Raw genomic sequence first — 11,921 nt, forward strand, 5'->3', positions numbered from 1 at the left:
TATATATATATATATATATACATTTTTTTATACATTTTTTTGTATTTGGGATTGTGGGAAACGGTATTTTGATTGCTCTGTCTGTACACACAAACTGAAAGATTGACAATAAAGTTGACTTTTGATTATGTTAATGGGAAGTGTTTTCTTGCACGCTTCCACAGTGAACAAAGGATTGACAAAATATGAGAAGTCTTTCTGTTTTTTAAAGCCAGCCCTCATTTACTTCAATTCAACGAGGCATGCAAGATAAAATACAATTTCTCAAGGAATTAAAGTCATATGTGGAGATTATTTGGTACTACAAATGCCTTTAAATGTTGAAAATGCACTTTCAAGACATTGCAGATTTACAAGGAAGGAACAATTATTCACATTTTGGGTTTCAAAATCTACATTTCAACTCTTTACATACCCCAAAGATACATTTATATTCTTTCCAGACAGAACTCTGGTGTGCAATACATATTTAGTTTGATATCTAAAAACCTCTGTTGCTTTAGTGGTAGCTTAGCTGGGCTGACACCATTTTGAATGTGTGTGTGTGTGTGTGTGTGTGTGTGTGTGTGTGTGTGTGTGTGTGTGTGTGTGTGTGTGTGTGTGTGTGTGTGTGTCTGTGTGTGTGTGTGTGTGTGTGTGTGTGTGTGTGTGTGTGTGTGTGTGTGTGTGTGTGTGTCTGTCTGTCTGTCTGTCTGTCTGTCTGTCTGTCTGTCTGTCTGTCTGTCTGTCTGTCTGTGTGTCTGTCTGTGTGTCTGTCTGTGTCTGTCTGTTTCTGTCTGTCTGTCTGTGTGTGTGTGTGTGTGTGTGTGGCTTGTTAATGTGTAATAGGGCAGACAGAGTGATGTAGTTGTATCGTCATTGTAGTGTATAGTTGCCCTCCTGCTGGCTCACCTGGTGTCGATGTCTGCGGCATGGATGGTGTTGAAGAGCAGCTCGGCCACCCCCACCCCCTCCACGTTGATGAGGTGCGGCTGGAACAGAGCCTCGGGGGCCTCAAAGCGCTCTCCTCCCCACCTTGATCAGACGACCATCTGGCAGCTGGAGGTGTGTGGGAGGAACGAGATGAAAAGAGACGGAAAAAAAGAAAATGACACCACTGAAGAGGTAGGATTTAATGTATGACTCAACAGAGAGTCATAAATCTGGACTGGAAGGTTTAGGAATAACACGGCTCTATGGCTGTTCGAGATGTAGGAAGAGAACTTCTTTATTAAGATGTGTGTGTCTGTGTCTAACAGAGGTGGAAGAAGAATTAAGATCGTGCACTTAATAGGAATACTCTGTTACAGTAAAAGTCCTGCATTCAAAAGGTTACTCAAGTAAAAGTAAAAAAAGTATTAGTATCAAAATATACTTAAAGTACCAAAAGTAAAAGTAGTCATTGTGCAGATTGCTCCATTTCAGAATAATATAAATAATATGTTCTCATTATAATGATTGATCTTTAAAGTGTTCTCAAAGCTGGTAAAGGTGCAGCTAGTTTGAATGACTTTGTATACTAAAGGGTAGCTTGTGGATTTACTCCAGGTGGAACTGAAGTCTGATTTAACACTTGGTTATATTTCACATCATTCATCCACATCTGTGAAGTAACTAAAGGTACTTACGTCAATGTAGTGGAGTACAAGTACACACGCTTTACCTCTGAATCGTAGTGGGAAAGCGTAGTAGAAAATGGAGATACTCATGTGAAGTACCTCAGAATTGTACTTAAGTATAGTCCTTGAGGAAATCTACTTGTTTACTTTACACCGCTTGTATCTAATCGAGTTTGAAATCCTCTGATAATATCGTACAGCAAGTTAAATCCCTGAGGCTCCAAACTGAGGTGTGTGTGTGTGTGTGTGTGTGTGTGTGTGTGTGTGTGTGTGTGTGTGTGTGTGTGTGTGTGTGTGTGTGTGTGTGTGTGTGTGTGTGTGTGTGTGTGTGTGTGTGTGTGTGTGTGTGTGTGTGTGTGTGTGTGTGTATAAAAAGGCTTCATTCAGCCGAGGGCAGTAGGGAGGAAGCCTCGGCCGCAGAGTGGCTGCACAGGAAATGATGTAACGCTCAGTTCAGGGCCCTTTCGGCCACAGTTACATTGCCCTCCTTGTTTCGTGCACACAACCCATACTTACACATCCATGTTCACACACCTACACACACACCGTCGCCTACACTAACCCAAACACACACGGTCAGTGAGCTCTGAGACACAACATGCTCGGTAAGGCGTGCCGTAACGCAGACTGCTGGCCCTGCGTTTAGATTCTGTGGTTCCTCTGCAGGGAAAAGGCCCTGGAAAGAAAAGCAAGGCTGGTGGAGGAGGAGCGCTGCCCCCCAAAATGTGTGTGAGTCCCAGAGAAAACAGTTATGGCGCATTTCCACTGCAGGGCCTAGCACGGCTTAGTACGGTATAGTTCGGCCTTGGTAAGCCAGGCTCACTTTATGCTGCGTTTCCATTACAGTTTAGGAACTGGGGCGGTAACTATAGTAACGCAGTGTAGGCGGAGCCGTGACGTCATCATCAATGTGAAACACAAAACCAACATCAGCCGTTAGCTGTTAGCCCTCAGAGATCACAGCTCCTCATATCTGTTCAGAAACTAGACACAAGTTAAACAAGTACAAACCACAGACTGTCTGTGTCATGGCGAATACAGTCGCTGGTTTATTTATGCCTGTATAGGCCGTTGCTGTGAGTGTGGACGGTCGGAGCATATACTGCGTTAGCTTAGCCAAATCTCCATTAGAAAACACGCATTTTAAAAAAGGTGTTTCGCCTGCCGTCTGTCTGCAGACTTGTCAAAGCATTAATTCATGGTTTTTACTAACCGGTATCAGTATGTTGTTACTTCGGCATCATTTTTGAAACGTGTATTACAAATATGTTCATCTTGTTGTAGTTGTAGCCCCCTTGCCAGCGATTCTCTCTCTAGTTTAGCGTACTCAGCCCAGAAAACTGTGAAAAAGTACCCACTAGCCGGAACTACGCCTAGTGGAAACGCAACCAAAAACGGGCCGGGCACGGCACGCTTAAACCGCGCTCAGTCACTAGCCCTGTCTCGTCCCCAAAAGAGCCAACAGAGGCCATGTGGTAGTCTCCTCAGCGCAGATTTAGTTACCCCATTAGTTCTGATTACTTCACAAATACTGACACTTTTCAATAACAAACCCTTCGGGGGGGATTCTTTCTGCTATTTAAAACCTGTGTGCATGAAAATAACTCGCTTATAAACAATTCCAATGGGGTGGAAATGTGTGTTTTACATAAAAAAACAGCTGCTATTTGTTTCTGAAAAATATGAATGCCCTAAATTTTTGGAGTGAATTCAACGTCTTTTAGCGGTCGTTGCCATCACAAGCATATTAAAACACTTCTGACTCCCCTTAATCCTCATATACAGTCTTTGTCCAGTTTAGTTTAGTTATCTTTTTTTATTTTAATCTTGATCTTTTATGTGTGTGTTATTTATTAGATAGTTGACAGCAGGAAACATGTGAACAGTCAGCAAGATGACCTGCATTCATGAAAACAAGCAGGAGAGTAGAACAGTTATTAAATTGACTGAAATGATATATTAGACCTTCTCTTTTTTTGTCGTTATTTAAATGATCTTGCTATCTAATATTATTTTTTTGTAGCTCTTTGTGGTCCTATATGATGCCAACTGAGTGACGGGTGCACAGATTGTCCACGTGAGGGCAGCAACTGGTTTTACATTTTGGTTTTAGACTTCCTATTGTGTCTGCAGTGCTCAAAAGGATGACCACTAACATGAGGTTACATTATTAACTCAGCAGGAGTGACAAGTCTCTAAGTCTCTAAACTGTCACTGTGGGTATTCAAAGTGATCAAAACTGACACACTGTCTCATATGTCTATTCGGTCAGTTTCCATTAAACCAATGTTATGTTAATCCAAAAGTAGATTTAACAGTGTTTTTTTTTTTATGTTTAAAATGAAAACATGTGAGTATTTACCGTGTATGACTCCACCAGCACGGTGGTCTCCAGCGCCAGCTTCTGCTCCTGCTCGATGTTGTAGCCGACGTAGCACAGCTTCTCCTTCATCATCCTCACCGTCTCAAAGTCTGCAGAGTGGTTGAAGGCATAGCCCCTCAGCAGCAACAACTGCACCCGAGAGGGAGAGGAGAAGCAGAGAGGTCAGAAATAGGGCAGCAAGATTAGAACAAAATAACAGCGATTATTTCTGACTGATATTGATACGATTAACGATGTCGGAGAGATTGGTTATTAATGTAGATTCCTTTAAAAAGGCATATGAGAAGGATCCAAGTGTGAGATTTAGGTTAGGATACCTCTGCAGTGATTCGGATATTGCACTTCTCAATCTGTACCGCAGCTTTAGACAGGAAGCAATATTCTTTTAAATATCTATCTTTACTTAAACCTAGAACTAGATTTTCTCAGAATAGAAACCCTGTCACTTCCTTTTTTTCGAAAGAAGATGATGTCAGTTCCCACTTTGTGAAGTGAAATTATGGTGCAGCGCTTCTGTGTCTTATTACCTAGAACAGTGGTTCTCAACTGGTCAGGCCTCGGGACCCACTTTTTACTCGGTCAATACATCGCGACCCAACATTTTGAAGCACTCAAATCTATTCAACAAAAAAAAACGTGCTGTAATATATACGCTTTTTAGAAATACTAACATAAACTATGCATTCTGGTACACTGATAAGAAAATAAATAAATCTATTACTACCCGACATATTAATAATATTTTTATGCCATTGTTTGTTTTTCACTTTGTTCTGACATCTTGCTGCGAGAAGAGTAAAGAGGAGATAGTCTGTGTGACTTACTTTAAATTGTGGGTAAGGGTAGATAGCCCCCATTGTTCTGTGACCTGTCAATCATCAAACCGGGGGTCATATTTCATTATGTGTTCATTTGTATCTGAAGTTGCACCCATGGATGTATACAGAAGAGTTCTAACGCAAAGTTATTCTCCGTGGGGGCTTCCGTCAACAATCTTGATTCTGATTGGCCAGAAGACTCGAAAAAACATCAGCAAAGATATTTTATTGAGAAGATGATCACTACGTGACAGAAGTTTTCAAAACCGTTTATAGTCTCCGGTACTTCCAGTCCAACGCCTACTGTGTGCACAGCGTTAGAAAATCGGGCCTTCAAAATAAAAGTTGGACTTTTTTCCCCCAAAAAAAGAAAATAATTCCAATTTTTTTTTTCATTTTTCTTTTTCTTCACTCACACATCCGCGACCCACTCGAAACGGGTCCGCGACCCACTTTTGGGTCGCGACCCACCAGTTGAGAAACACTGACCTAGAACTACCGTCTTTCCACAATCCACAATATTTGTATTCATTTAAATTACAGTATACAACATCTAGGCTAACTTATTTGTTTTTGTTGTGTTTTTTTGGCTACTTTGACTCAAAAGAGACTGTCATGGCTGACTCTATACCTTGATGAGGTAGCGGGTGATGTCCCGACCTGCGATGTCCAGACGTCTCGTCAGATGGGGGAGGCTGAAGCCCTCGTACACGGGACAGATGTGAGTCACACCGTCTCCCGAGTCCACCACCACACCGGTCAGAAGGCCTGAGAGAGAGAGAGAAACACACACACACACACACACACACACACACACACACACACACACACACACACACACACACACACACACACACACACACACACACACACACACACACACACACACACACACACACACACACACACACACACACACACACACACACACACACACACACACACACACACACACACACACACACACACACACACACACACACACACACACACACACACACAATAATCTCCAACCTTACCAAGCTAGGTGTGTCTGAGTTGTATACAGTGTGTGTTTTTGGCTGAGGATTGTTAGCCGTGTATGAAGGGTAAACATACGAAACATGTAGAGATAACACATTGAATGTAACAATTACTGCTAATAACAGCTCCCTCGTTGGTATTAACCTCAGAGATAAATGGCATGTGTGGAAACAGGCTGAGTTTCACTGTCGGTGCAAATAGTTTCAGAGTTCATCTGATCCGGCCTGAAGCAACACAGGTGAGCTTTCAGCCATCTGAACACTTTAGATGATATCAGAATATCGTGTGTGTGTCACTGGAACATTATAAAGTGATGTTAATGTGACTGTCTAGACTTTCTGGCAGAGAGAATAACATATCTGGTAACCAAGTGTTCTCATAAAAAAAATCTTTGCACAAACTATTTGACAAAGGTGTGGTAGTTCAATATTACCACACGTGAATACTTCCACAGTTAAAATGAAAAGCACATTGTCTCTGGGCTGCTGAAATAATAATGATTTACCAGGTATAACACAGTCTGAGGTCAGGGGAAATCTAATGCATTACTGAGGGGTTTGTTGGAGTAGAACACCTGCAAAACATCTGTAACATGGAAAGTGATTCAGTTTGCATGTGTCTTCCTACCTTGGGCATAGAGTGTCAGCACAGCCTGAATAGCAATGTAGACTCCTGAGAACTGGTAGGTCTCAAACATCACCTGTAGGAGAAGTCATCAAAACTGTAAGTACAATTGTTTGTAAAGGAAAACAAAGACATTTAGTATATGAGGTAAACAAAAGCTCTCAAATACATCGAATACATGTTTTAGAGTTAGAGAATATATGGCACTAACCAGCTGTGATACAGAGCAGAAAAACATCTTCTGACGGAGTAAGACATGCAAAACGCTAAATCAAACGTCAAAATACCTCAATCAATGTTTTTATTTTTGGGATTTCTTTACTTTTTTTTGACGTCATTTATTTATTTATACTTTTTATTATTGGATTGCATGTGTGGAGAATGTGTTCTGTGTTTGGGATAAGTGGAAAAAAAGGTGGTACATATTGGGATCATGCTCCTTCTTGATTATGTCACCCTGTGAAAATTCAATAAATATATTAAAAAAATTAAAAAGAATACCTCAATGATTTTTTCCCGGTTCTTGGTGGGGTTCATGGGGGGTTCGGTCAGCAGGATCTTGCAGTTGCGGGACTCGACGTTGAGCTTCTCCGGGCCGAAGGTGTAGTCCCACAGGTGCTTCATGTCGTCCCAGTTCCTGACGATGCCGTTGTCCATGGGGTAGTTGACCTCCAGCATGGAGCGCAGCTCGCTGGCCTCGTCCCCCACCATCAGGTCCTGCAGGGGGAGGGCAGAGGTCAACCAGGAGTTATTTTACAGTTTAGTTTCCCACTTCTGAAAGCCAGTTCCGATCAGTCAGGGTCACTGGGAGTAAGAATGAGCACTGAGTATTGGTTAAGAGCAATACAATCAGGAATGTGTTCCCCATGGCCAGCTGGTCTCATAAAATCACAGAAACTGGATCTTCAAGCAGAGTCATGTGTCAGATGACGACAGCTTTATTAATGTATTCTCAAAAGGAGCTTTTTAGCTTTAAAACTCAGTTACCCAGCATGCAACAAGCCATCATTTTCCATGCACCTGGAAACACTTGCGTTTCCCTCCAGCTACAGTAAACCACTTGTTATAGAACCATTCAACCAGATCCATGCAAGGCAGCCTGGAAATGTAAACATCGGCTGGGTTAGCGCTCAGTGTTAGCCACACAGTCAAGCAGCCCACGTTCCACTTGGAGACATCAAAAGCCTCGTGAAGGCAGCCATTTTATGGGTTCATCCTGTGTGCTTTGGCATTAAAAAAGTACCAGTCAAAGGCTCTGCCTCCATGTGGCCTCGCTTTTTTTTTTTTAAGTGAAAAGAAAAACAGATGTGCTTCCGTCTTTAACCTCCAGCTGTCTGCCATGCACACTTCTCCCCCCACACTTCCTCTGAACTAGTAAAGGTGAAACAGCCGCAGATACTAAAGTAAATGTAGTCAAATGGACATTCCTTGTGTAAAATATGTTTTCACAGGGAGGTACAAATATCTATAGTGCATATAAGTACACAACATTTATCATTTACCACCAATCGTTCTAGCTGCAGCTGACATTTCAATTTTTTTTTGTGCTGAAAACTGTATTTATTTCAGTCCTTAAATAGCAGCAGGATGGAGGTGGGGGGTGGAGCTGTCAGCAGATCAGAGACTCTGAAAATGGAACCGGTCCAAAATCTCTTTTAGCAGTCCATCGATAACAGCTGGCTTATGATTCATCAGCCTTTCCTGCAACACTTCCCTCCAGGAGAGAGGAGTGCATTAATGTGAGGGCTGTACATCTATCAGACCCTCTGCCACTCATCTGGCAAACGCTCAAACTCAACGGAAACTAGTTGGGTTGGGAAATAACCGAATCATTGTGTGAGTGAAAAACTGGACCAAAGAACAACACAACTCTCCAGAGCAGGCACACACCGAGCTGAACTTACCATCTATGGGCTTTCTACTTCATCGTAGGGGAACAAAACATGGAGGAAGAGGAAGGCAGATTTATAAAAAGAGATGAATAAACAAAATAATTGGGAAAGAACAGGAAAAAGAGATAGGATCGTGCTAAAGGAATGGGAAATTGGCCCAGTGCTGCTTAATAAACTGGGCTTTACCCCAAAATAGGGTTCACTCTGTTGTGTAGCCGTTGTCAGAACTAAATGAGACTCAATAGAAAGATATTTTGGAGTGGAAATAGACAGTCTGTAGCTTTGACATTATTGGAAACTGACTTTGTGATTCCATATCTTGCTTTTTCACTCTAGTTTTTCCAGTGACCGGGTTCGCCCTTGAAATCAAGACTTTCTGGTTAAATTAAACAATTCATTTTCAAGGCCGCATCAGTTTGTACCTTGATCTCAATGTTCCCAACTTTGGCTGTGGAGCGGATGATGGGCCTCCCAACGAGCGCAGGGAAGATGTGCTCCGGGAAGTTGGAGCCTGCAAAGCCGCACTTGACAAACTGAAAGGAGAGACATGAGAAGCAGGGATGAGAGGAAATTCATTTAAGTACTGGAGAGATAAACTGTGCAAGACAACGGCACAGCCATCCTGCTGATAACAGGGGGCTTCATTAGCATTTGGACAAAGATTGTAAAAAAAAAACGCCAGCCCTGCAATTACAGAACCTCTAGCTATTCGGGGAAAATAAGTGTGAACAATTAGGGCCAGTGCCTGCTTTAGCCTCATGGTAGAAATCCATAACTTTTTTTTTAAGGTTTATCTACGGATTTTAATTTGATCTTTCAATGGCTAACCATATTTTTGGTTAATTTATAAATATAGGATGTTGGGATGGGAGATACTGGCAGAACATGTCCCATAAGTAATAAAGTATTATGTTACATCTATAACATTAATATAAGAGTAAATTATCACTCACACACACACACACACACACACACACACACACACACACACACACACAGTATATAATTGTTAACATAGTTCCTTAGGCCTAGCGGATTTTCCCAAATGCAAGTTTCACACATTCTTCCTCTGCAATGTAATAATGGTAAAAGTATTTATGTTATTGCAACATCACTGCATCTACTGTCTTTATATTATGTGTGTAACCTCAAACAGAACATCAAGAAGAAAGATGTTACTAAAGACTTTTCCCCAAACAACTGCCAGTGTTTAAAGAGTACATCCAAAGAACATCCACCAACGTATTTATCTTATTACGGTTCACTTCTAGACGTACACACAGTTTGGGAACTTGGGAAGGAATTTGGTTTAAGGAGCTAACAAGTGAAATAAACTGATTCTCTCAGTAAAGTAAACAAAATCAGCTGCTGTATGATAACTCGTCTTATTTCATGGTGAGTTTTAGCGGACGATTGTTCAATTAAACTGAACAACTCAGAGTTGTTTAGCAGCTGCAGATTCAACAGTGTCCTATGATGTTTGACAGCGAGTAACGGTGCTCTACAAATGTGTTGACTGAGGTTCTGACTCGTTTCACTTCCTCTTGACTTCTTAGTTTAACTCAGACACAGGGCAGGTTTTTATAGCTTTGCATAAAGCTCCTGAAAAAGACACATCTAAAAGAAAAGCGTATTAGTCAGTTACAAGCTGAGCCAACATCCTCTCTGACTGCTGCTGACACTGAAGAAAGGAAGTCTCTAGCATTGAAAGAAGCAGTGTTACCTGTGTGCAATGATTCATTCCTACACATTAACAGATCAGCAAAGAGTATTTTAGAAACTGCTCGTTCTGTTAACAAACCACAGCAGCTTGAAAACCCCCTAAACTCACCGGCCCAATAATCTATTAAATCAGCAAGCTAGGTTTGGACAAAGGACCACAGCAATGTAGTGCAGCTATGACTAACACTGGGCTGGGAGTCTGTCATTTATAATAAGAACTATTTTGCTATATTTCTTATGACATATCTATTATTTGATTAAGATAGCATTGACCTGTTTGCCTCTCACAAATGCATTCATAACTACAATAAGCAGTACTTATTCCACTGTACAGTATTTCCTTTGACATTCTGTTCTTGTTCATCTTATTCTATTGTACATGTTTGAAGACTCTTGCATTTACTTGGTCACTTGCAGAATTCCCTGCAACATTAGGCTTATTGTATTTGATTTGACATGTTCATAGTTTACTTCTTTTGCATTGCTTGCACATTGGTCTTGCAGCATTCTCTTGCATTATTTTTTATAGATGTTTTTTTATGTGTTTTATTGTTTTAAGTCCTATATGTATTGGTGTTGCATTGTTGAAACCTGGGTCTTAAGATTTTCATTGCCATATCTACACTGTAGCTACTGTGCAAAAGAAAATCAAGCCTTTCAATCTTTTAAGTATATGTTGACCTGTCAGATACGATGTTTGTACTTAGTTAAGATGTGTTTAATAAAAAGCTGATAAGTGAGGAATGTATGGGAGAAAAAAAGTGTATGCTTCGTGTTATTATCAAGGCCAAACATACCTAATCAACCTCAATTTAGGTGACATTTATATCCGGGAAGTTAGAGCTGCTGAACAAAAAAGTATAGGCTGTCCTCTTTTTAACCAGACACGGCCTAGCCTAGCTTATATAAAACCTAATGTTATATGCCAATAAATAAGATACTGTTTTGATAAGTACACAAGATATAATGAATCTGCAAATCCTGCATCGTTTGCAAAACAAATCCTTCAAATGCCGGACAGCCAGACAGTAAAAACCAGACAGCCAGCTGTTAAATGCTAAGTTAGCATGCTAGTTAGCTGCCTTAGCTAAGTAACCATTTGTAGCAAATGATAAGTTACTTGTCTGGTTTATTGTGTCTGTTTGTTCCACTGTATGAGCAATAGTCAGAGCTGTGTATCAATCCTTTATCCTGACATGTACACCCCCTTTAGGTGCTGTTTCCGTATCGGGTCTGTATGAATGAAAATGAGCCAGCTAACAGGCTAGGCTAGCATTAGCTGGGTGGGTAGCTTTGCCGCTGACAGCAACACTTCCGGTTTCAGAAAATCACTCGATGTGAAGACCCTGTTTAAAAGACAGCCACGGATAGAGAGTGTGTGATAAACTCACCCCGGTGCCATTGTCACAGACCACCACTTTCCTTCCCTGGCTGTCCATTATGTTAAAGCCCAGTAGCCGCTGAACCTCCCTCAACTTTCTTCGGCAAGCCGGAAGGAAGACACACCAACCCGGCCGAGAGGAGGAAGGGAAGGGAAGGGAAGGGAAGGGTGGAGAACATCCGGCGACTGAGGTGTTCAAATGTCACTTCCAAAACTGTTGTTCAATGTTCATCTTTACACTTTTTACATTCAAAATGATAACAACTACAATAACATAATGATTGCCTTGACAAAAAACTGTTATAAGGTCCTAGATCCATGTATTCAGAGCAGCCTATACAATTTCCACATGCAATATGTTAGTTTCTATTTCCTACATCAGTCTGGATCTTCAATTAAATTCTTCATCTTTTATTTCTTTGTCCTCTCAATTTGATTAACTTAAGAGTGTGTTCAGTAATCATTAAAAGAAAGATCATA

The 11,921-nt window shown here is 41.1% G+C and overlaps 1 protein-coding gene across 1 annotated transcript; it reads right to left on the reverse strand.

Annotated features, from left to right (window-relative positions):
• Positions 1–863: 863 nt before the first annotated feature.
• On the reverse strand, positions 864–11,582 carry LOC307042620 (actin-related protein 2-A-like). Its single transcript, XM_079686606.1, is given in 8 exon segments — positions 864–1,010; positions 1,012–1,038; positions 3,961–4,110; positions 5,431–5,567; positions 6,450–6,522; positions 6,948–7,163; positions 8,761–8,871; positions 11,452–11,582. Coding segments are annotated over 8 exon segments (885 nt in total). The 5' UTR covers positions 11,500–11,582; the 3' UTR covers positions 864–887.
• Between the last annotated feature and the right edge of the window lie 339 nt (positions 11,583–11,921).

Source organism: Notothenia rossii (assembly GCF_949606895.1).
Source record: "Notothenia rossii genome assembly, chromosome: 6".
In the NCBI taxonomy this organism is placed as follows: Eukaryota; Metazoa; Chordata; class Actinopteri; order Perciformes; family Nototheniidae; genus Notothenia; species Notothenia rossii.